This window comes from Haemorhous mexicanus, chromosome 16 (assembly GCF_027477595.1).
Source record: "Haemorhous mexicanus isolate bHaeMex1 chromosome 16, bHaeMex1.pri, whole genome shotgun sequence".
Lineage (NCBI taxonomy): Eukaryota > Metazoa > Chordata > Aves > Passeriformes > Fringillidae > Haemorhous > Haemorhous mexicanus.
The window spans coordinates 7,428,159-7,454,037 of record NC_082356.1 but is presented as its reverse complement, the minus strand read 5'-3'; the positions used below and the strand labels follow the sequence as shown (position 1 = coordinate 7,454,037).

At 52.7% G+C, this 25,879-nt stretch overlaps 1 protein-coding gene across 1 annotated transcript; it reads right to left on the bottom strand.

The window, feature by feature from the left end:
• Positions 1-987: 987 nt before the first annotated feature.
• Positions 988-25,753, bottom strand: LOC132334626 (hydrocephalus-inducing protein-like). The gene is made up of 13 exons (XM_059860727.1): positions 25,682-25,753; positions 19,103-19,237; positions 17,446-17,645; positions 12,750-12,840; positions 11,538-11,637; positions 10,873-10,991; positions 9,518-9,741; positions 7,555-7,622; positions 5,157-5,389; positions 3,571-3,671; positions 2,190-2,325; positions 1,577-1,681; positions 988-1,041 (listed from the first exon to the last, which is right to left on the bottom strand). Exons 1-13 carry the CDS (start codon positions 25,751-25,753, stop codon positions 988-990), a joined length of 1,638 nt encoding a protein of 545 aa, XP_059716710.1.
• Positions 25,754-25,879: the final 126 nt, after the last annotated feature.

The following is a 25,879-nucleotide window of genomic DNA, read 5'->3' as shown; positions in this document are numbered from 1 at the left end:
GGGACTGGCTCCTCCCTTCTGATCTTGAAGTTCCGCCATCGAGATGCTGAGGAGTCCAAGCCGGTTCTCTGCTCCTTGGGTGGTTGGGGCTTGAATTTAGGTGGGTGAAGCTCATCTCTGGAAAATAAGAGAACTATGAACAGGGACCTGCAGTGGGAGGGAGGGACACCTGCACCAGCAGCTTCTGGTCAGGATGCAGCCCCTGGCTGGGTGCTGGCACCTTGAACTGAGAAATGGTTTGATCCAGCCCTTCCCAATCCAGGCTGGAGCAGCTCTGCTCTAAAGGCAGCCCAGGGATGACACTGAGCTGCTGCAGCAGCTGCAACTGCTTGCACTGAGCAGCTCCAGAGGACAGGCATGAACACCTTGTGGGGATGCCAAAAGCACAGTGGGAGAGGAAAGGACAGAGAAGGCAAGCAAAAAGGTGAGATCTGAGGCACCCAGGGGCAGACCCAGCCAGTGCCCAGCCAGCACAGCCCCCCCAGTGCCCAAGGCCAGAAACTCTGCAGCTCCACCAGGGATTTATCAGGAATGTTCCCCTGACACTGCTGGGGCCTTGGTTGACATTTTCCAGCACTCCCAGGTGACTCAGGTCACATTCCCCATCCATACATACACAGGCTGTGGTGCTGGGATCCTGCCAAGCTCTGTCAGCCTTGGGCTTGGGGAGGTTTCTGCCAGCCGTCCTGAGCTCCATAACTGTGCTCTCTGTGCCAGGAAGCAAGCAAGAAAGATTTTAAAAAAAACCCAAACCAAACTACAACAGGGAAACCTAAAAAACCTTCAACAGCTCAACCCTGCCCACGTTATTTCTTTAGGGACACCTAGCACTCTCCAGCTGAAATGCTGGGCTTTTGGGGAAAAAGAAAATTACATGTTCACCTCCAAATTGAAAAGGATTAAGGTAAGAGAACCTTTCAAAGTACAAATTATTGGCCCAAAGGTAAAAGATTTGCCAGAAATCTCTAGTTAAGACCATGCTGACAGTTAAACAACTGGTTCTTCTGGTGGGGAGAAACCCTCCTCTTTAAGGGAAGCAGCCTGAGAGTTGAAAGCAACTGTTTTGTCAAACTTCAGGCTCCCTGGCACAGCCTGCACTGCCTGTCCTTCCTGTTCACTGATTTACAGGCAGTGCCACAATGGCCCAGGTTCAGATGTTTGCTGCCATCCAGGGAATTTGGCATCACCATTTCCATATGTCTTAAGATAAGTTTCAATCTTTGCATCCACACTTCAAATGCCAGCTTTCCTTTCTTTTATAGAAAGCTCAAGGTTCTTAGAAGTCTTCTGACCTCCTCTTTTGTGCTCAGAGAGATGGCATTTAAACCAGATGTTTCCAAAGTGAACAGCATTTTAAAGAACAATGAACTAAAATGACCCTGGATCCCAGCTTAGCCCAACTCCATTCTGTGTCAGACACTGAGATTCCCACCTCTAAGGCACGAACTGTTTGTGCCACCCATCCCTCCTGTCCTTCTCCACAGCAGCCTGTGCCTGTTTTCCCCAGAAGAATCCCTGTCCTTGTGCCCCTGCCAGGAGCAGTTGCCCACAGGCACACAGCTCCCCTTGCCCTCACCAGGGGGTTTCTCTCATCCCCGAACACGCCGATGAGAACGTTGGTGCGATGCTCGCCCAGCGCCTGCACCTCCACCACAACTGGGATCTCTGCTGTGCTCTGGGGCTGGACAATCCCACAGGGCTGGGGGCTGGAGTAGAACACAGCAGAGTCCTCCTTGCGTTTCTGGAAGGGACAGAATGAAATGCAGCTTCAGAGGCACCTCTGAAGAAACTTTAGACTCCTTAACATCCACCGCAACAGCAACTTACACACACGTTTAAAACTCCCCAGGACAAAGGTAAAAGGAACAAACAAGATGCAAGAATTGGAGGCTTAACATTCGCAGGGGATCCTGCAAGGAGGCTGCCAGCACAGGCACTGGTGTCTCTGGATGCAGCAGCTTTTCACAACCCTCTAAGATCTCCCACAAGAAAACACCCTGAAGACTAGAACATCAACTGTTCCCTCAGCAGCTTACACTGCCTCCTCAAGTTTACATTCGGGTAGGATCCTGTTCTCAGACGATCTTTAAGACTGAATAGAAAGCAGCAAAGTCTCATCCAAACCATTTTTTTCCCCTAATAATCTCCTCAATAATATTTGACAGGAGGAGGTGGATGTGATGCCAAACCTGGGGAATAAGCCCGTAGCAGCCAGGGAGGTGGCTGGGATTCCTGATGACGAGCTTCTTCTCATAGGGCACCTTCAGATGGCACTCATCGTACTGGAGCACATAGGGGGACACTTGGAGCTCAGGAACGAGACATCTGGGCAAAGAGATGACCCCAGGGGAATCAGAGATACTGAGAGAATGGAGAACGTTTACCCCCAAAGATTGTGCAATGGAGCAGAACACATTGGTCACTGTCAAATGAACATTTAACAGCCCTACAGGGATAAATTGCCTTCTGCCTCTTCCCACTCAAACAGGTCCTGTCAAGGAGGGGCAAACCCTGAGGCAGCACCCAGAGGCTGCCAAGTGCCCCAGGCAGAGCACTTTGTGCCACAGCTGCCTCAGCCCCTCCTTTGCCCAAGAAGCCTTGCAAGGACTCCTGTCACAGTCCCAGTGATCCACGAGCTCTGGGGGAGCCTTCCCAACAAGGATCAGGGCTCACTAAGGCTCAAGGAACACACAGCTCCAGTGTCTCAGGAAAAATGACTCCCTTCTCTGCCATGGTGCTGTTGCCCTGCCTGAGAACTCAGCTCTTTGCCCCAGCCCTGGAGGGCACGAGACACCAGCTGCCCTCCAGAGTGGCTGATCACCCCCTCCCAGGCCCTGCAGCTCCCTCCCTCCTTCCCTCCACAGCTCCAGGCACTGACTGGCCCCAGCTCCACCTGCTTTACAGAATGGCAGCCCAGGCACTGACTGGATGGCTCTGCCTGGGACAGGGAACAGCACCAGGGAGCTGCATCCCTCTGGGTATTCAACTGGCACCCACAGCAGCACTGCAGGATGGAATTCTGCTGCAGCAACAACGGCCTTTAGTCTCAACTCTGAGAATATTAAAGCTCAAAATGGGAAGGAGAGGGAAGGAGAAAAACTGGAGCTGAGCTGCCACATCCAGGGCTGCTTTCCCCTCCTAAGACCTTGCCCTCGCCACTCTTGCTGAGAGCCACTTCCCCCCTGCCAGGTGCCCTCATGAACAGAAGCAGAGCCTGACTCTCAGCAGGCTGCTTGCTGTGGCCCAAACCAATGCACGCTGGTCACAACCAGCACAACTCCACATCCTGCAGCAAGAAGGAGAGGAGGCCCTCGGCAAATTTGTTCCACCTCAAGCACCAAAACCCAGGCCAAGAAATGATATCATTCCTGGTCCCTTTAGAAGAGGGCCCAGGACTGTGCTGGGCTGTGAGCAGGGCTGCTTTTCACCACAGGCTGCTGCCCAAGCCCTGCTGTTCTCATGTCCAGCTGGCACAACATGAGGCCATTAAGCAGCACTTCTCCTTGGCAGCTGCAGCCAGCAAAGCCTGTGCAAGGCAGTGCTTGGGGGAGGCCAGGCAAGGGCTGGTACCTGGCTGTGATGAACAGTTTTGTCACTCCCTTGCCAATGCCCTCCAGGTCCACCAGCATCCTCCGGCGGAACTCCATCACCGTGTTGGAACACAGGGTCACCTGGTGGAAGAGAAGAACAGGAAATTCTTCCTTACAAAAGCTCATTACCCACCTGTGATATCCTCCAGTTCTTGAGGAGGATTTGGCCTTCATTCTTCTGCAGCTCCATGTGTAGAGCACAGTCTCAGAGGAACAAAAGCCTTCTGGCAATACCAGATTTGTTAAACACACCTTGCTATCAGGGCATAGGTCAGCTACATTCAGACATTAGACTAAAGCTCTTTGCAATACTGAATTCAAATTAGGGGTCCAATTTCTCATCTGACTACAATGACACCCATGCAGAGGAAATCTGACTTGAACAAAATGAGTTCAGCTTTACAGCAGCAAGCTGAGGGCAAAGTGTGGCCCAGCAGGTGCTGGGCACTTCATGGCTGCCGTGGGACCCAGAGCCCGGGCTGGCTCTCAGAACTCTGGCCCCATGCCAGGAGTGGGGAACTGCCTCAGGATGGGCACTTACCAGAGGCAGAACCCTCAGAGCCACTTGCTCTATGGTGCAAGAGACAAGCCACGACAGGGAGCAGGCAGAGAAGAAAGGAGGAGGCTCCCTGTCTTGAAGTTCCACAAGGAAGGGTTTATTCCAAGCAAGGGGATCAGAGGCAAAAGAGCCCTGGGCACTCCTGTGAAACGGCTTTTGTACAGGCACAAATCGGGGGGGGGGGGGGGGGGGGGCGATACAAACAGCAAACCATTAGGGAATCCTCAGGGGAGCAGGGAGGGGATTACATCAAGTGTACATCTGGGGCCACTTGGGGTAGGAGGGTGGAGAGGGTGGCTCACAAGGGCCAATGGGACCTCCAGGAATAGGGGAATTCCAAAGGAGTGTTGCAGACAGGGAATGGCTCGAGGTCAAATTGGCAAAGAAGGCTGGGGAACAAAAGGGGGTGGGTTGCCTTGAAAGGCAGGGAAAGAGCTGGAACAAGGGGCAAGGAATGGCATGAGGGACAGCTTTGAGGGAGGGTGAAACCCAGGGGTAAACCAACTCGGGGAGAACATGGGGGTACAACAGAACAAACCACTTAAGAAGAAATCAATAAAATAAATTTGAACCACTACACATGGCTGCAAAGTTTTCTGTCCCCTCTAGAGATTCCTGCAGTGAACACAAATCATTCTGCTCCCCAGGAGGGGGGAAATGAGACCAAGAAGAAAAGCCAACTGCTTTATACAATGACATCTCTCTAACAGCCACCTTCTGCCATCATCCTTGCTCTGCCCACTTGCAATCAAATCAATTGCTCTCAAAAACACAAGAATGGCTTCAGGCCTTGACCATAAGGTATGTGACCTCAGCAGATGATTTTGGAAACCAAACAGTGCTCCTGGAGGAACATCCCGAGTAAGCCAGCTAGCAGAGGCCTCCCAGCAGTGCAGATCTCTCCCTCCCACCATGCTCAAAGCTGGCACCAGAGCTAAAGCCCTCCCACACTCCAGTGCAGCTTCAGCCCTGGTGCTGCAGCGTCTGTGGCTGGACTCTGGCTGTACCTCGATGTCCTGGTGTCCCTGGGGGAGGATGGTCCCTCGGCTGGGATTCATGGTGAACTCCCTGGGCTCCACATAGAAATGGATTCCCTTCCTCCAGGCTGGGTCGCTGTGCCTGCGGATCTGATCCACGCTGTCAACAGCCGGCTGCGTGCCATCGTCCGACATGCGGAGCTGGAACGTCAGCGGCACCGCGGAGCTGTTGGTGAGGCGACAGCGCTGGGTGTAGGGAAAGCCTGGCAAAGGACACAAATATCCAGTCAGGCACCCATGATGGCATGATCCTGGGGTGAATATCCTGGCAGGATCAAAGTGGGATTGGAGTTCAGCTCTTTATTATCTGAACTACAGCTCACCGAGAAGGTGCGTGAGGAATTAATTGTCACTTAGTTCCCTTTGACACAGTTTCCAGATTCCAGACTGCAGCCCTGAAAATGCCCACTCCTAGCCCTGCTCAACACTGCAAGCTTCTCTCTTTGGGATGGGGAGGAGCTCCCTCACCTGCCCCAAACCAGCACCACTTATCTCTCAGTGATGGGTGTGCATCCAGACTCAGCATTTACTCTGAGAATTCAAGCTGTCAAATTCCCTGGGAAGCCTGCCAACACTCCCACTGTTTTCAAGAGATATAAACAGGGAGTCGTCATTGAGAAGAAGCTACAGCAAAAGAAAGTGAGGATGGAATCAGGAACTAGAACGTGAGGCAAAGCACCCTAATGCAGCTTCTCTCTGCAGCATCCTTGAGGCATCTCTTGATTTGGGCCAAACAGACTGAGCACGGGACAGCTCAGAGCCCACTCAGCTGGGGGCACACCCAAGCCTTGCTTTGAGATTAGCAATTAGGAATCAGGTCCCACCTCACCCAACAAACAGGGACATCACAGCCATGCTGCTCACTGGGATTGCTGCCTGCAAGGGTTTAGCCCACTTTAGCTCTGAGATTTGCTTTCCATCCTGGAAAGCCAGAGATACAGCCACTCATGGTGGGGATGTCCTGCCGAGCCCGCAGAGCAGCCACAACCTGCTCTGCAGGGCACACCTGGCTGGGCTGGCCAGCTCTGTGGGGAGGAGACTTCTCCCCAGGCCTGCTCACCAAGAGTCCCTGGAACACAGATGGGGACTGCAGGTGCAGCCCAGAGCTTCTCTGGGCCCATCCAAATGACCACTGCCAGCTCCAGCAGTGACTCCAGCAGGGAGGTAGGAGAGGCACAAAAAGGACAAACCCAGATGTCAAAACCTCAAATGAGACTGAGCTCAGCACATGCAGACAACAGTCAACAGTCACAAAGAAGCAAAGATACAACAGCTGCCTTCAGCTGGAGAGACCTTAGGAATGAAATTGGATTCAGCAGGATCAATCTCCTGGTTCAGAACCATATTTCTATCTGTTGCCTTGCTTGTTTCATTTCTTCACAAGGCAACTTGACAAGTGCCTCCATGCCGATGCAGGCTGGGGAAGAAGCAGCTCAGGAAAGGCAATGAGTTTCCTTCCAAAGTTCAGGAACTTCATTGTTCTGGGTTTAGGCTTGGCAGTGAATGTTGCCCTTGGTCTGGGAAGGGGCAGAGGGGTTTTGGGGTGTTTTGGCCCTGGGGCTGGGCTTTTCCCTTCGGGGTTTTTTGGGATTTCGGGCATGATGCCGGGGGCGGCTGTGCAGTCGGAGCTGAGCTCGGGCAGGGAGCGGAGCTTCCCTTCCTCCCGCTCGGGGATCGAAGCTCGGCCGCTGCTGCTGCGGGAGGCTGTGTGCTTGGCCCCGGGACTGCCCTGGCTGCAGCTCAGCGCTGCCATCGACCCTGCCTGCCTGCCCTGCTCCTGCCTGCTGCTGCTCCGCACTGCCGACATCCCCCTGCCCTTTGGCAGTTTGCAAAAGGAGCATTTCCTTCCTTCCTCCCTTCCCTTCCCTCCTTCCCTCCCTGCACCGGCTGGGAGGGGATCACTGCCCTGCCGGATCCCACAGCTCCTCCTGCTGGGACCCGAACTCCACTCAAGGGGAAAAACGGGACTTGGCGCCTGGGAAACGTCTGTTCTTGCCTTCTTATCTGTGCTCTCCTGATCGAGTCTAGGAAAGAACTGTTATTCCTTTTCCCATAGTTTTGCCTGGGAGCTCTCTCATTTCAAAGGTAGAATTATTTGGAGGGATGGGCTCATCTTTCCATTGCAGGAAGATTCCCACCTTCCTTGACAGACATCTGTCTTTCAAAGCAGCACAGAGACACCAGAAAACACTGACTTTATATTCCTTGCTTCTGTTGGATCTCCCAATGGCAAAATGCCACCTGAGGCAGCAGCAGCCCTGCAGTTCACAGCATGGAGAGGCTGCTGGGGCAGAGCGTGAGTGAGGGATGCTGTTCTGTTGGAAGGCACAGATTCCTGAGGCTGTGTCCCAGCCCAGGGAACACTCACCAAAGGAGATGTCCCCGAAGTCGAGCTCAGGGAGGTCGAAGTGTAAACTCAGTGCACTGACGCTGCCCCTGGAGGGCGAGGACAGAGGAGGAAATGGCTCGGTTAAAGGAATTGCAAAGGTCCGGCTGTCCTGGCTCGGGGGCACAAAACCTGGGCTCAGGGCACCCTGGGTTTCCAACCAACACAGCCCCATGTGCTCAGCACAGGGCCCCGTGCACAGGAGGCAGCTAAAGCCAAGTGGCCAGCAGCCAACAGCCACTGATGGGCTCTGGGCACAGGGCAGGCAGGAGAAGCCCCCAGGTTGTTGCTGGTCCCATGAAGGACCCTGAACACACACCCAGACATGGCTCTGTGCCTCAGTTTCCCCGTCTGCAAGGGGATGGACATAAAGGTGTCCCCACACACTTCTGTAAGCAGCCCTTGCAGCCACAGGTTCCCTGCTTTGCTCCTTCTTAGCTGGAACTGCTGTTCCCATGGAGGAGCTTTCTCAGCAGAGTTTGACCCACACAATCATTACAGACAGAATTCTGAGACATGAATCCAGGCCATGCCCAAACATCCTCTGAAAGGAGCAGCAACAGTTCTAGCCGGGGACAGATGGATCCCAGAGGAAAGGACCAGCTTGTCAGCAGTGCACCAGCTGGCACAGCCAAGAGCAACAGCTTCAGCAACCAAACCAGGGTGTCCTGAATCCAGCACAGCACCTCAGCTGTTCTTGAACTCAGCAGACAAACTCCAAAAGTCACCAACATCCACTGAAATCAGCACTTGAAGCTGCACAACACTCACCAGTTGATTTCATGGTTGATGCCAATCAATGCCCACTCTGCCTTTTGGTTCAAACTCAAGGAGCAGTGACCTGGGCCTTGTGTTGTGTTCACAGGACTGCCCCTGGCTCTGCTCTGCACATCTCAACAAGAGACACCTGCCCTTGCCCAAGGAGAAAGCTGCTTATGCAGAAACACCCCTGATCACTTTTGGGGAGGGACAGAGGAGAATCAATTATTTGATGGTGAAAGGTTCCCTCTTGATTTCCAAAACACAAAAGCAGCACTTTTCCTCCAAAAACAAAGCCAGCATCATTGTTTCTCCACTGTGGGCACACCTACTTGCCACTTTTCTCTTGCTAGGTAAGAACTTCCTTGCTCTTTTTTATCCCTCTCCCTTATCTTCTTGGTGTAATCCAGTGCAGATTGCTTCCATTTCTTTACTGCCTTGAGCCAGTGCCTGCCAACAGCAGCAGCCCAGCTCCAAAGCTGCAGAGCAGCCAGAACAGCTCTCCTGCTCCCACTACATTATCCCAGCAGCACATGGCTCAGGCTGGCAGGGACAAGGCCTCACGCTGCTGTGCTTCTGAGGACTGAGCTCTGCTTCCCCTGTGATCAGCCCTTCTCCCTTGTGCTGGGCCAGGACTATCCCTTGCCATGGCCCCAGCCCACAGGAGGATGCCCAAGTCCTTGGGACAGTTCCTGCTGCAGTTCCCTGACTCCCACCTCAGCCCTTTCCTGGCTGTGCCAAGGAGGCACCAGAGCACTCTGTGCACAGGAGCTGGGAGCACAGCTTGTCCCCCCCAGCAGGGCTGGCAGAGGTGAGCTGAGGCTGCTGCTGCCCACCTGCAATGGATTATTAACACAAGTTTTTACAAGCACTGCTGCTGCTGCAGAATCAGCCAGGCTGGCCCATTCAGGTGGGACATCCCAGAGCAGCTGCTGCCCAAGTCTGATCCATCCCACTGCCTGCCATGGCCCAAGGCACAGGGAGATCTCTGCAGGGAGGAGTCATTCCAGCTCCCAGGCACCACCAAGGGCAGGAGGCATCCTCACACTAAAGCAGTGCCAGCATCAGAGCACAGATTCAGACCTCAGGAAACACCTTTTTTCTCTGCTCCAGCCCAACATGAGGTAGGTGGGGGATGTCCCAGAGACAGCTACAGATGTGCCCACCCAGCTCCTAGGGTCCTTACTTGATGGTCAGGATGGCAGGCATAGGAGATCCAGCCACTCTGAGCTGGAACTCTTCCTCAAAGCTGCCCAACACGGTGGCACTGAAGGAGATCTGCACAGTCTGGCTCCCTCCTGCTGCAATGATGCCCTCCTCGGGTGCAAACTTGAAGCAGGAGCCCACCTTGGTGGCTGAAGGGATACAGGTGAAGGGAGCATCAAGAGCTCCTTGGTTCATCAGTTTCACCTGCAGCAGCAAGAAAGCAAAGTGGAAATACATGTGGAACCTTCCCTTCTTGGGAGTTATTGTCTCATGATGCCAAGAACAGCCAGAAAAGGCAGAAGATGCTTTGTGCTGCTGAGTGGCAGAAGTCAAAAGATACAACAGGACAAGTTCTGCCTTTGGGTTTTCCTGCAGAGCAGAGGTAACTCCACAGAACTGCACTCACCCTGGGGTGATCCCATGGACACAGAGCTGTGCACCTCTGCTCAGCATCACCAAGCTCACTGAGAGCTGGCCCTGAGAGCAACATGGACTGATTGCAGCTGCCTAAGGAATCACCCCAGAGCTGCTGCTGCCCCAGTTAGCACAGTTCCACCAGCACCATCTGCTCATTCACCTTTCCCCACACCATGAAAACAATACATTGGGAATGAGGCATCAGCATCAAAATGTACAGATAGCACCATCTTTTGGTAAGAAAACTCAGGGTGTCTTTCTCTTCCCCAGCCAAGCTTTTGAAAATGTCTGGCATGATGCAGTGCCTCACTTTCTACCCACGAGAGTTGATCTCTCATGGTTTTTTTTGGCAAGCTTGATACTATTGTGCGGGAGGCAAATAGGTAGAAAAATGCTTTGCTTTATTCCCAGGGACACTTTTCTCTTTCTAGAGCCAGAGATGCACCAAGGCTGAAGTGTGCTGAGGGACTGGTCAGCAAGGGAGAGAACTCCCAAGGCTTTCCTGTGTCTTGCAGCAATCAGCAGGAGACACTTGCCTGGAAGCTGTTGCAGTGGGCTGAAGCTCAAAGGCAGCCAGTTTGTGTCAGCTGCTTCTGCAGAGCCCAGGCCAAAGGAACCTTGTGTCTGCACTGCCACAAAAGCCTCTGAACATGCAGCTTTTGGAGCCAGTGCTGGGTTCATGGGCCAAGGGGTTGTGGTGCAGGAAGCCTCCCAGCTGATCCCTAAGGAAGGCTGCCCAAAAGCAGGGACTGGGGCTTCAGGAACAACAGACACACCTTTCTGACCCCCCCCAGATTTGAGCAGGACATCAAATATTCCCTGCTCACAAGTGCCCAGGGTGGCAGGAATTCCACAGCTCCAGCATGCTTGCTGCTGCCTCAGGAGCCATCAGGATCCATCCCAAGTCCTGCTGCTCACCTCATAGACGTGGGGGGTGTTGACAAAAACGTTCCCAAGGTCCAGAGTCTGAGAGCTGAGTTCAACCAAGGGTCCTTGGCCTTCCCCTCGGAGCTGCAGGGGCAGCCTGCTCTCACGGCCTGGGGAGAGATGTCCATTGCAGTGCAATCATTCCCTCTGTTACACTGCATTTTCCAGGCTGCCTCAGTGCTAGTGCCTGACACTGAGCTGGATGCAACCAGCTCCTGATGCTGCAGGAGAAGATCTGGACCCTTCGCTCCCCTCAGGAGATATCCCTTGGGGCTGACTTCTAATTTCTAACCCATTCCTCAGGCTGCTTTCCAATTTGAGCCACCACTTTGCTGAGTTTAAAACATCTCTGGTGTCCTGGAGTGGCAGGCCAAGGAGTAATGGGTAGAAATTGAAAGAAAGGAAATTGAGGTTAGATATCAGGGAAGGAATTTTTTACTGTGAGTGATTGGAGCAGGTTCCCCAGGGAAGCTGTGGAGGTTCCAGCCCTGCAAGTGCTCCAAGCTAGGCTGGATGGGGCTTGGAGCTTCCTGGTCTAGGGGGAGGTGTCCCTGCTGACCAGGGACTCTTCCCAGCAGTTCCATGGGAGCCCAGTGGGCTCAGGCTTGCACCATGGCTTTACTGAGGGGCAGAGAAGCAGGGCAAAGGAGCTGCACCTGAGATGCTGCAGTAAGCCACACTTCCATACTCCCGTGCTTCCAGGGGTTTGAAGGTCACCTTGATTTCGGCCGAACAATTCGGCCCGATTTCTCCCTCCTACAACAGAGAGAGACAGCAAAACATTGCTCTGCACACTTCACACTGCTTGTTTGCAACCACACTCCTGTAAGCCTTTGTTTAGAGCATCAGTGATGAGTGAACCACCCAAGGAGCCAAGGAAACCCTCCAAACCCAGCTCAACCCAGCGCTGGAAGCTCTCAATGCTCAGCTGATCAGCTCCCACTCTCCACAAGATTCCTGCTGCTCTGACACAAGCTCTTGGTCCCATCATGCTGCTGGCAGCCAAAGTGGGATGCAACTGCCCCTGTGCACTGGTGGCTCTTGGCCTTAGATGGGCCATAGGAGTGATCAAGAAGAGAACATGATGCCCTTCCTTGAAATGCAAATATTAGTTAAGCTGTTTTGAAAGAAAGCAGAGGTTGGGATTATTCTGGGCTTTACTCCAAGATGAGAAGGGATTTTGCACTGTGCACACACCAGGTACTCATCATCTCTCACAATGCCAGCACTCAGAATCAGGGCTCTGCTTGATGGGAGCACGTGGCAGTTTGCTTGCATCACCAGAAAAGGAAAAGGTTTTGTGTCCCTGTGTGCAGGAGAGCTCCAAAGGCCCATTTCAGCCTTGCACCCTGGTGTCCAGGCTCACAGATGACACTGGAAGGCAGACTCAGAAATAGTGCAAGGCATGCTTACAGGAGGGGATTGGCATTTCTGGCATTACCCTTGGGCTGAATTTGACCTCCTTTTGCCAGGGAACCGTGGCAAGCTTCAGGTCAGTGTGTGAGCTGGCAGTGCTCCAACAGCCTCTGCTGAACCCCACGTGTTGGGGGAGCCCCTGCCTGCAATAACTGCTCCCTGTGACACTGCAGGGACACACACACAGTGCCTTGAGCAGCTCGAGCCTGACAGCAGAGCTCGGCTTTGTCAGGCTCCCAGCCCTGCCTTGAGCCTGCAGGGCACAAATGCTTTGAGCAGGGAGCTCTGCAGCCACTCCAGAAACTCCATGTCCTCCCTCCCACCACATGGGGCCAGCTGAGGATCTGCCCAGTGACTGCAGCCGGGGGAAGGGGGACGGGGGCAGGGTGCTTGGGAGGAGCAAGTGGAAGAGGAGGAGGAGGAGGAAAATGAGGTTCTCAGCTATCACTTACCATTGGCTCGATGGAAAAAATGTCATGGGAGAACAGCATGGGGTCTTCTGGCACCTTTGCCACCTTCTCCTGGACCATGCTTTTGAAGGAACTAAGGGAAAGAAGAGGGTGTATCACCTTTGGAAAGAGGGGCTGGCAATTCAGGAAATGTTTAGGGATGTTGCCAGGTCATGTAGGAAGAAGATTAGAGAGACAAGAGCCCAATGAGAACCTGAGGAAATCCAGTCATCACAATCGACCTTTCCTTCCCAAAATGCCATCCCTGGCTTGAGTATCAATGGAACTGGAATACTGAGTGCTGAGCTCCTGAAGGCCAGGGACACACACCCCAGTGCCAGGGATGGTTTGCTTGGCCTAAACCCTTCAAAAGCACCAACACCCCCCTGAGGCCAAACATTAGCTTCAGTCTTGGGCCATGGATCTCACTGAAATGCATCTTTCAAACCAACCTCCTCTTCTCTTCATTCTCTTCTTCCTCACTAGGAAAAGCCTTCCACTGGAAGTGGGCTGTGATGTTACTCCTGTTCTCAATGAACACAGTTCTGTGGCTTGACATGGTGATGAAAGTCTTGTCAAGCTCCACGGAACTTGTGCTCAGCCCAACGTTGACATCCACAGCTTCTCCGTGGAGCTTTGTGTGGATAATTTCTTCCCCTGGAACAAAGCAAAGGGGAGTCTTTGCTCAGCTCACTGCCTGATGGAAGCACAAGGAACGGAGCAAACCACAGGGCACAGAAGAAAGTGTCCCAGTTTTGAGCTGAATGAGCAGTTCTGTGAATCAGTGCATTTATCCCATCCTGACAGCTCTGTGTTAGAGTGTGGGGATGTCCTGAGCAGTTCCTTAAACACCTTATTTCTGACGGTGTTTGTGGAGATTTGGCCCCAAGGTGACAGTATGGACAGGGAGATTGGTCCATGTGCTCCGGTGACCCACTCAGATCACCAGGATTTCTGCATCCAAGTCCTTCAGGTGACAGGGCTGAGGAGCCCTGCTCAGTCCTGCCTTGCCCAGACTCTCCCTGGGCATCCCACCAGACTCTGTCTCTCCTGATCCCTTGGATCCCTTGTTGCTGACCAGCAAATATGCCTGGGGGCAGGTGGGCAGCAAAAGGAGGCCCAGAGGAACAAGTGAAGTGACAGCCCCCAGCAGGAGGGGACACAGGGGAGGAAATACAACCAGCCTGTCTCTGCAATGTGACAAACCACTGCAAAATGAACACCATGAAAATCATCATCATCATCATCATCATCTCCCTGGCCAAAGCCACAGCCACATCAGTCTTGAAATTTTTGATATTGTTCTGATCTGAAAAACCAAGCTGCAGCATTGCAAATGAAATAAAAAAGGGACAAAGGAAAGATGAGTAAGTACAGAGCAGCTTCTCCATTAAGACTGAATGGGATTCCTCAGTCTAGAAATCAAATGGGAGACAGATGTGAGAGGTTTGCAACAGCAGGAACAGCCTGGGAAATGGGGACAGGGAAAAATTTGTTTGGGTTTGTCACAAAAAAAAGAACTAGAGCACCTGAAAATGTTGTTAGACAGAAACTACATCTATGTGTAAGGGCCACAGAGAAAAAGGGTCTGTGGCAAGCCAGGGGAGAAGACACACATGGGACAGAGGTGTGCAAGAAATCCACTGCATTGGAGAGAGTCTGATGGAGACCTCACCTACAGCACTGCCCAGGAATCAAATAAAACTTCAGCCAGGCATAGCCACATGGGAGTGGAGAATCAGGGATCCTCCTTCCTCCACTCAGCAACTCCCAGCACAACAGGAGTCCAAAATCTCTGCCTGTTAGAGGGGATTCACTTTCTCAAGCCCCTAAAGACCAAGGAGTTCTCAGTTTGCTTTGGGGTGAAGCTGAGCAGGGGAGGTACCTCTGGAGGGAATGCAGGGGATGGGACAGCACGGAGCCATGGTGCAGAACTGTCCTGTGCCCGTGCAGGGCCCAGCACTCACCTGTGCTGCAGCTCACTGCCAGGGAGCCCCAATGGTCACCGCTGGCCCGCGGGTGAAATCCCACTGTCACCTGCACGGTGTCACCAGCGCCCAGAGCTCCTGTGGCCGGCACCACGGAGAAAGGACTGCAACACAGAGAGAGGGAGCAGGGCTGGGGGGACACCTGGCCAGGACATTCCTTCTGCACTGCAGCTCACTGCAGCTCCCTGGGGCAAGCAGGGAGCAAACCAAGCACAGGCAGCAGAAGACAGCCAGAACAGACAGCATCAGAAACAGCCACTGAGCCACTGCTGAGGAGATCCAGCCCTCACCAGATCCTGGGGCTAAAATGACCTCAGCTCCCCCATACTCTGCATCCAGCTCTCTGCAATGAGGCTCAAGGGTCCCACTGCCACCAATCCCATCAGAGAATGGTTTCTGAAGAGCACAGAGAGGGTTCAGAGCTATCTGCATGACAACTTGACACTGATTGCCTCAGGAATTTCTCTTTTCCTGCTGCCTATGAACCTCATCTCAGGAGATGCAAACGTTAGGGCACTCCCTGTCCTGGCAGATTACAGCCTAGCAATCAGACAGGGAGAAGGAACTATTCCCTGAAGACCAAGGAATAGTTACTGTTGCAGTGTGGTTCTTTGGTTTCTTTTCCATTGAAAACATCCTGATTTAGCCAAAAAGACACATTTTATCAGCATTTCAATGAGAGCTTCCTTTTCTAAGAAAAGGAGCAATCAAAACTCTGAAAGAGTGCAACTGCAGATTAGAGCAATACAGTGACCTGGAAACAAGACCCAAAAGGAGGATGCCATTTACAGTCTGAAGGGTCCAATCCCAGCTCAATGAAGCACCATCAGCAGGAGCACATCAAGGAAACAGAACAGGAGGTTTCTGTGTATTTACCAGCAATGCAGTCTGGGACTCTGGGTTGTCATGCAGGCTGGTAACTGCTTGCTTGGCCCACCAGACAAACTCTGTGCAATGTGTTGGAAATAATTATGCAACTGTGTTGGTGCACTTTGGATTTACCAGGAGCAATCAGCATTGATCACCAGGTAAAGAGCTCTTGTCTGACAAACACAAGACTCTGTGCTTTGATGCTCAGGGACAGCCCAGAGGAAAAGTGCTTCTGCCCAGCAGCTGCTGGGCTTTGTGCTCTTCTACAGCCCCACTGAGCAAACAAAAGTTCCTGGCCTTGGTGCTTTGCTGCTGGTCAATCTGTCACTTCAAAGTGTCTTCTGGGGACTTTGGTGATGAATGCATCACACACAAAAACAAAGGGAACATCTGGCAAGCTGAGCTTTGCTCATGTCAGCAGTGACAGCTGATGAACTTGCTTTAGGTTCTGCTCATGAAGGACCTCTTGCTGCAATGATGGGCTGAGCTGTTCCCATTGCCACTGGGGAGAACATCACTGCTGGCTGGTGGAGAAGCCTTGGGCCAGCAATGTTTATGGGCTGGACGTGAGACTTTGGAGGGAGGGGAGGAAAGACAAGGCCCCAGCAGCCCCAGAGCCAGAGCAGTGCACGTGCTCCTGCATCTGCCCCGGGGCTGATGCCAGCCCTGCTGCAGCTCTCTGCTGGGGCTCGGGGGATCAGTGCCTGCTGGGGGCAAGGCACAGGATTCTTCCCTTAGTCTTTTGCCAGAAATTTCATCAGAACAGAGAAGTTGCCAGTTAGGGGAATCCCTGGCCAGGCTTCAGCACTCCCTTCCATTCCATTCCCTTCCCACTCCTGCCCCATGTTACATGCTCCTGCCCTCAGATGGCAGGATGGGAAGAACATTCCTGGAGGTGACTTCAGGGCTTGCCTGAGAAAGAAGGTGTCTTCTTCTTTTCAAATTATCAGGAGAAGAGGATCCAGCCAAGTCCAGGACTCAGTTTCAGGCCGAAAAAACTGAGTGCAATTCAGCCCCTTCACCTGCTACATCCCACCCTGGGCTGGACCCACCAGACTCTTCTGTTCCTGCTGTAGCAGTCATCTCTCAACTCCTCTGAATTTCAGCCAACAGCACTAAGCTGTTCCCTGAGCCCACAGATAGAAAAGCTGTGCAGGAGACATCCCTGACACTGTAATAACCAAATGAAAACCACTGCCAAGAGATGGGGCTGGCAAGCTCAGTTTTGGCCTTTTCTCTGTTCATTGTGAGCTGCTCCTTAAGACACTTCTCACCCTGTTAGATCCATCCTCTCAATGAATCACTACTGCAACTGACAGGCAGAAAAGATAAGGGACGGAGGGGGTTTTCTTGAAAAACACGTAGTTTTCTTCTGCTTTTTAGCTAGGTCCATTGATATGTTTGTTCCCTTCTATGGCATCTAAAGCCAGGTCCAGATCTCCCAATGGCACCTTGCAGTCCCCAGACTCTGCTCTTGCTTTGAGCAGTGTGTTTGCTCAGATGATTGCCAGAGGTCCCCTCCAGGACCACTGGAAAGCCACGTGCCTGTGGCCTCTCAGGGAATGGGTCTATTTGGCTGACAGTGCTGAGGAAGCATTTCAGGAGCTGCTTGTGCTCAGGAGGGTGCAAGCCAGCTACCAACATGTTCCAGCAGCCTCCAGCAAATCTGGGACAGAGAAAGCTCCAAGGCCACAGAAAGCAAGAGCAGATGCCATCCATCCTGCTCCCTTCCAGCCAGGCTGCAGGGCAGCAGCTGCAATGCTCTGGCTCCTTTTGCTGCTCTTTCCCAGCTCTGCTGTCCCCCAAAGGTGTTTTGCACAAGGACAGATGAGCTGCCTCACCTCTGGGTGCTCAGCTGGTAACGAGCTGCCTGGGTACCGACATTGCGCACCAGCAGAGTCTTCTGGGTGCTGCCCTGGACTGCACACTTGGAGAAATCCAGCTGGGCAGGGAAGTCCAGGACAGCTCGGGCACCAATGGCCCGAATTGGCACAACGATCCTTTCCCTTGATGTCATGCAGACCAGCTGGTGGCAATAATCCTGCAGGAAAAGAAACTGCCTCAGCACAGGGCATTTAGTGCCATCCCCATGGCAGAAGAAAAACTTATTGTTCATTTTAGGGTGCAATAGGTAAATTGATGCTCCAAGGGCATCGATTTACCTATTGCACCCTAAAATGAGCACTAAGTTCTACTAATATGTCACATTTTAAAGGCACCGGGGCACTTTTGCAAAACCTATCTCTGTGGCATTCAGCTCTTGTATCACTAGGTCATACCCATACCCTAGGCCACCACAATTTTACTCTAAATTTTAATGATTGTTAAACAATTCCTAAGTTCATTCTAAAGAACATGGTGCTTGGGAACACAGGACATTCCTCTAGGTTTCTATATTCCAACTGTCTGAGAATAGGACAAAGTCTTCAACTGGCTCTAAGCAGCAAAAGGAAGATGAGAAAACAGCTGCACCCAAAGAGATCCTGCACCTCTGGCCTGCTGTAGAAACATCAGTGGGCTCAGAACTCCTCTCTAACTTTGCCTCTCCAACCAAGCCAGGAGAAGAACAGTGCCAAGAGGTAGCAGGATGCTGTTGGAAAGGGCCTCTCTTTGTTTCCCTGCAAGGTTTCCTCCCTTCCATGCCATGTCCTAAACCCTTCCCTATGAACAAGCCTCCAGATCAGAACATGAACCCTCTAGATCCCAGCACTGAGATCAGACTTGCCAGGGCCTCAGCACTGCTGTTCAAACCTCCCCACAAAAGCACCTTTGGCACGGGATGGGTGCCAGCTGACAGAGCAAGCACAGGGACAGGCATGAAGACAGAGCCCCAGCAGTGTCACTGCCACAAGCCCTGGGCTCACAGCTCTGCCTGCAGCTTGTACCTGCCCTGCACGAGCTCCTTCAGGCAGGTGTCCCAGTCCCCTGCAGCTCAGCAACCTCCTGCTGACCAAGGGCACCCAGAGCCCAGTGTGCCTGTGCCAGGCCGGGCTCACGGGCACAGCACATCCTCTGCCCTGGCCCTGCAGCTGTACCATGCTCACTTGTGCTCTGGGACAGCACAGCTGCAAGGCTGGAGAGCAGAGGGGGTGAAAAAGCACCGTCTTTGCTCCAGCCCAGGGGCAGGCAGGGAAGCTGGTGCCAGTCAGCAAGGAGGAAAGCTCTCTGACCTCTTGGTTCCTCTGGTGTTTTCCATCATAATGGAACCCTTTCCCCTGGACCTACAGATGGCCCAACATCTATCAACAGCCCTCTGGAATTTCCATCCTGTTCCCTCTGCATCTTCCCTTGGCAATGCTCAGGGATGCGCAGGGAGGGGAAGCAGAGCCTGTCAGGCCTGGCTGCAGTGCCTGCCAGCAGGGGCCAAGGTGTGACTGGCTGCAGGCTGCCTGCCCATGGCCTGGAGCCAAGCTCACAGCATGCAATGGGCTGGAGCCAGAGTGCAGGGAAAACAATGGCTGTGCAGATCATTCTGTGCTTTGGCTCCTCCACTCTCACCTTGTTCTCGGCGGGGCTGAAGCGGATGCGCACAGGGGCAGAGGCGCCTGCTGGCACCACATGGTACACATCCCTGGGGCACGCCAGCTGGAAATAAGGGCAGCTCTCCATGGATACCTTCACCAGCCAAGGAATCTGCAGCAAAGACACCAAATGATCATTGTGCCACTTGTGCCAACAGGACCAGAGGAGACCTGTCCGTGCCCTGCTGGCATCCCTCCTTGGCCCCTTCCCAAAGCACTTTCAGCTCTGCAGGCACAGGCACATCCTTCACAAGGGTGAACTGGAATCCCTTCTGTCTGCCTCCAGCATTTTGGCCAGGGCCAGTAGGGCAGTGCCTGCTGGCAAGGAAGGGCTGAGCAGGTCAGCACCACGAGGATGGAGACAGAGCACCTGAACCAAGTCATCTGCCTATTCAACAAGGCCAAAAAACCTGCTGGCTTCTGCCTGCACACAGCCATGCAGTTGTCATGTTCCAGAGGGGGAATGTGCTCCCTGAAAGCAAACCAGCACATTGTCCTGGGGGAAGGAAGAAATTCCCTTCTAGCAGATTAGCTTTCGGTAGGGACGTTGTGGGGATACAGTCAGGCAGGCAGAGCAGCAAGAGAGGAGACCAAGCCCTGTGGCCTTACTGGGAAGAAAAGCAAACCTGAAAAGCAAAAGAAGGAAGGAACACAGCAAGACAATCCCTAAAACAAGGAGATGGCAAAGAGAATTGCAATTAGCAGTAAAGCAGCAAGGAAGAATCATAAAACCATGAGAGCAATCAGCTTGCCAAAAGTGACAGCAACACAGACAGGCTTTGCCTCTTGACTATGGGCTTCAAAGGCCTTTTCTGCCTGGAGAAACATGACCAGCACTGACTGACAGTGTGGTTCCAGGATGAAAAGCCAGTCTTGGCTCTCCAGGCCTTCTTGCTGCCTGTGCAGGCAGGCTGGGCTGCTGGGCATTCCTGCCTGCAGCCAGCAGGCCAGGTTCTGCCCTCTGGCATTCACAGACACAGCAAACATGCATTTTCTGGCACACTGATAGCATCAACCCCTGAGCACCAAAATGCTCTCCAAAAGTCTAAACCAGATGATTTGAACTCCCTCCCGTCTCCTCCCACCAGCCCACTCTTGGCACAAGCCCCCCTTGAGAAAATCTTTCCCTGACTGAAATTCCAGTGGTCTCAAGTTTTCCTCTTTACACTGGAACACAACTGCTGACATTTTTCAACTTTTTCCCCTCTTAGCTCTCTTGGCAAACTGCAAAACAATCCCAATTTCTTCAAGTGAAGCTGGAAACCTCCAGGAGCACACGGCTTTGGATGCGCTCTGGTTCTCCAAAGGGAAAGCAGAGCACTCTGTTCCTTTTGGAAAAGCTGAGCAGAGCTGGATGAAGCTGAGCAGGAGCCTGAAGTGGCACCTAAAGGCCTCTCACTGCTTCTGCTCCATCAGCCTGATTGCAGGGCTCTTTCAGAACACGTCTCCTGCAGTGCCAATGCCATTGATGAGAAGTGATTCCAGCACAAAGTGCAGAAGACTCAGCCCCTGAGCTGTGACTGTGAACTGCACAAAGGGAGCCAAACTGGCTGAGAGAGGCAGAGACTCCTACCAGGAGCCAAGATTAACCAAGGAGACACAGGGTGTGGGACAGACTCAAGGCAAAGCATGAGAGCAGGAAAGAACTGTACAGCCCTCAACATTCCTATCAATCCAGAGCTTGCAAGAGAAGGAAACTCCTTTGGGATAGACACCATCACTGCATGGCCAAAATCAGGGGACAATTCCCAGCACAGGAAGATTTCCAGCATCTTGCAGAACAAGGTGCTGAGATATTTTCTTCTGCATGTGATGCAGCAGACAACTTGCTTTGCTGTACACCCAGGGAATGACAGCACTCTCCTCTTCCAGCACAGTGTTAAAGCTCCAGCTGCCAGCACTTACCTTGTCCTTATTAATGAGAGACAGCTCCATCTCAGAGATCTCCCGAGCGACGAAGTTCTGAAATACCACCTCTGGTGGGGAAACCCCAAACCAGCTCTGTTTCGGGGCAGCTGACGGCAGCTGGAGAGGCGAGAGAGAGCAGGGAGAGCTTCAGCTGCTGGGAGGAAGGTTCATGAAGGAGAATCTTCCACTGATCCCCAGGGAAGTACAGACTCTGGGCGAGCACGTCTGCCCAGCCCACACTGGGCAAACAGTGGCTCACCCACCTCTGCTCTGAGTGATCCAGAGCTGCTGGGCCACACAGAGCAGGCTCAGGCCAAGCTGCTCGTTTGGCATCTATTTCTCCAGGTTTCTTTCTCCACAATGCCAGGCAGCACTTCCCTTAAGCACAGCCCTGTGCCTATGTGGTCACAGAGCTCTGGGGCACTGACTGAGCACTCATGGAGTAAGTAAAACCCATGGATTTACAGGAGACTCAATGGGAAACAATTCTGGGATGTCCTTTACTCTGAGACAGGGAAACGCAGGCCCACACAACTGCAAATATCTTTTTTGCTCTAGAACTTAGACCTATCAGTAAGAAGAGCACAGGACCAGAGGAGGTGGGAGAGATGAGGTGGTATTTGGCTGAAGCCAAAAGGTCATAAAGCAAAAGAATGGAATTTGTTGGTTCTGTGTGTTGTTTGTGGTTTGGATTTGTTCAGGTTGGATGTTGAGTGTGGCAGTGAGAGGGACAGGGTTGAAGACCTGACCAAAAGGAAGTAGGACGAGAGGGGAGGGGACAGAAAAGTTCGTGGTGAGCAGAGAATGGAAGCTCCTGAGTACCCATCCAATGGGAAAGGGGACAGGGACCGCCCCAGCCGGGTATAAAGGGCACAGAAAGATTGCCATTTTCTCAGAGGGTGTGTGTGTGCTTGGCTCTCGGGGAGGGAGACACGCCCGGCTCAGCTGAATCCTTACTAATAAATAGTTTTCTTTTGCTTTGATGATTTTGTCCCCTTTCATTGTACTTAAAAGTTAGTGTGTTTCAAACAGAAGGAAAGGCAAAAATAAAAAGACAGATGAGGTGAAAATCAAAAGACAAGGGAGGTGAATGCTGAATGAGGGTAGGGTTCAGTTATTTTCTCAGCAACTTGGGTAGAAGTAGAGTTGGTGTTGTGGTTTGAGGGGAAATGTTTTTTTTTGGGATGGTGTGGTCACGCCAACCGGTGTCCAGATTTTAATATTGGCACCTGGTTTGTCCACTGAGGGCATGGATACGCCTCTGAGAACACAGGGGGTTAAAAGCTGTGAACTCCCACTGGAAGTTCCTTTTGAGTTCCGGTCCTGGACCAGACGAGACCTCTCCCCTGTCCAGCTCTGAGCTGGGCAGTGGGGGGGAAGGGAGCCATGTGGCCGGAGGGATGTAGGCCAGGCCTGGGCCGAAGGGTGGAGGAGCATTGCACTGCCAGGGCTTCGGGCAGCCATCCCCCATTCCCCCCCCGGAGGGAGAGAGAGCGAGAGCAGCCTGTGCTTGTGATAGCATGGCTGGAGTGAAGGAGAAGGGGGGGGTGCCCAGCAGGGCAGCCAGCCATGGGAGTTCATGAACCAAACCGGCAGAGCCTGGGACTTTTAACCCTTCTTGGGACGATGGAAACCTTGCAAATGCTGATTCCTCCTGGAGTTGGTGAGATTGAGAGAAGTTGAGAAGAATTCTAGGTGGGAGGAGATGATGGAGTGGCTTTTGGCTGGACTTTTCTTGGATAGCTATGGACAGAACCCTTGAGTTCCTGTGACACAGAGACTGCATTCTGGGGGGAGGCAGTGGCTCAGAGCCAGGAGAGTGCGGTGATGTGAAGGTGTGTGAACAGAGACGAAGGGTGGAGGAGGGTTGTGGTGGTGCCCTCCGTCTTCGAAGAAGAAGAAGAGGAAGATGATCTCTGTTCAAGAGACCCCTCAGCCCCAGGGGGTGAAACATGGGGGGGACAGGTGTCCCAAAAGGAGAGGGACTGTGCTCTTTTTTGGAACTGGACAAAGCATCCTTAAAGAGAAAAAACCCTAGAAGCAGCTCTGGTCCATGTGCAGTGGTGAGAGCACTGGACATGGAAGGAAGAGGTCACGATGGCAAAATGTTCTCCGGGCGGTGCCACACGTGACACGGAAACACGAGAAGTTTCGCCTGTTTCCTGGGTGAAGTCTGTGGTGCAAGAGGGACTCCTCTCTTCTCAAAGAATTGAGAATTGATTATCCAAAGGGTGGTAACGGAATTAGGAAATTTTTGGTGGGGGGAGGAGGAGGAAATTTGGAAGGTTTTCATCCTGTGTTCTGTGTGTTTTTTCCCTGTAGTTTTATGTTAATAAAGTTTTTTTCCTTTCAATCGTAAGTTGGAGCCTGCTCTGCTCTATCTCTGATCACATCTCACAGTAGATACCAGGAAAAGAGGTTTTCTCATGGAAGCACTGGCATTTCGCCAGGCGCAGACCATGACAGTTGGTATCTCCTTTTTCCACGAGTTTTAAATGGGTGCTTTCTTGTCATTACTGCTATCTTATTTAATGCCACTGTAGAGGCACGTCTGGAATGACACAACAACAGCAAATGCTTCAGGAGCAGAGACATTGCTTTGAGAAAACTCTCCCCTGCTTTGTCTGCCTGCTCCAGCCACACTGCTGTCACTGCAGGGACACCAGCAGGTCTCCTGTGGGACTTCACAGCAGACACATTCTGCTCAAGGGAGTGGCTGCAGCACACTGGCCCTTAGCTGTGCCCTTCCCTGAGGTGTTCCCAATGCCCCTCTCAAGGGCAATCCTTAACCACTTTGTTCCATGTCTCCTGCTGCCAATTTCCTGCTCAACAGCCCACCTTGATCACCTGCCCCTTTGGACTGTGCTTTCTACTGGGCCAGTCCTGCCAGAAAAGCAGCTTTAAACACACCTCTAAGTAGGCACTGATCCTGATAAAGCACATCCATTCCCCTCTGCCCAGGGCCAGTCCCCTGCACATCTGGCAGCCTGCAAAATCTAACACCCTGTCAGGGTCCAACACATTGTTCCAGCCCAAAGCAGGAATGCAATTTCTTTTGTTAAATCTGAAGTAATTCCTGCAGATCCTTGGCCTTCAAAGGCCAACGCTGCCACTCTGGAGGGAATCCTGTGACCCCAAGCATTTGATGGTGACCACACCAAAGCTAGAGGAGGCTCTCTCAGCAGGAGAATGGCAAATGGCAATGTTGTGCCTTTGTGTCCCCAGCCTTCCCCCTGTTAGCAATGGCAGCTACACTGCAGCACAGCCCAGCAGCTTCAGCAGAGGTTATTTGTGTTGCTCTGTGCACATCAGGACTCCCAGTCCACCCCTCCCAGCAGTGTGCAATGACAACAGCACCTGGACACTGAGGTGTTTTGCTGGAGGCAAGCCTGTCACAAGCACACACCCCCTTCAAACTTCATGTTCAACAGAAAGGAAAAGAGCAGGAAAAGGCTACCTTTGGACCAGTCTCACTCCTGTCTGGAAATGGGCCAATTCTGGGCAGAATACTCCCCCCAGTGCTGGCCTCCTTCTTCCTGCTGGGAGTCTTCTCCCTCTGGAACTTAGAGGGAAGCAGCTGAAAGGCAAAAATACACCAGCTAGAGCCTCAGAGATGGCTTGTTCAGAGAGGCTTTTCTGGAACAAGTGGCACTGGTGAATAACTTGTGATCACAGCCACTAGGACAGTCCTGGGAGCCCTGGAAGTTTCCTGCTGAAATCCTTAGCATCAGTAAATTAATAATACAGAGTGTAATACACACACTCCAGCCACATGGCTCTGTCCTATTGGCTTCTCTGGGATTGGATGGGACATGGTTGGGGATTTCTGCTCTTTGGGCATTTGTTTCCTCTTACATTTCCTTGGATTGAGGCAGTGACCTTTCCAGAAAATGGGCAGGAGCTCTCAGAACTGCCTGAACTCCATCCCTGCACAACACTCAGAGCTCACAGCAAGGAGATATCGCTGCTGGCTGAGTCCAACAGATGCAAGAAAACAAAGCTGTACCAAGAGGGAGGTGCACAGGAATGTGTCCAGGTTTTGGTTCTCCCTGTTAAATTGCTTTCTCTGTCTGGGCTGACAGAGCCCTCCACAGAAGAAAACAGAGGGATCTCCTTGACAGAGCCTCAGCACTGGGGCATCTTCAGCCAAGGGGGCTCCAGACAGCAAGGGACCTTTGTGGCCTTGGCTCCAGTGCTGCCTGCAGGGCTGGATCTGTGCCCACAGGAGCTGGGAGAGAACAGCTGCTTCGGAAGCTCTTCCAGCTGGGACCAGCCATGGCTCCCAAGGCTTTGGGCAGAATTTGAGCTTTCCCTCCCCCACATGCCCGGGTGGCCAAGGGCAGGATGGTCAGAGCAGCACAGGTGAGTGCCCAGCCTGACAGAAGGAATTCCTGTGGCAAAGGGAAAGGGACAGGGCTTCAGCTGTACATTGGTTTCACTTGGCTCCACTGGCACAGCCAGGCAAGACACAACTGAAGCATCCCACAGTGTTCCCTGCTGCACCAGGACAGCCCCCAGCAACAGGAGCACGGCACAGAGGGCTGGGGAGGGGCTCTGCAGCTTCACAGCGCTGCTGGACAACAGGGCCAGGGAGAGCAGGGACACCAGGGCAGGTGCCAGCCTTAACACAGCCCCAGTGGCTACTCACAGTGTTTGGCTTCAGCCTTTCCCTCAGCAAAAGACGAGGTGGTGGTGTCTTCTTGGGCAATCCAGACGCCATCTCCAAGGGATGATGTCACAGAGGGAGACAGTGCCTCAACAAAACTGGAAGGAGCAACAATGGAACTCTGACAATCCACAACCCAATCCATGGCAGATTCAAGGCATATACTGGTGCTAAACAATT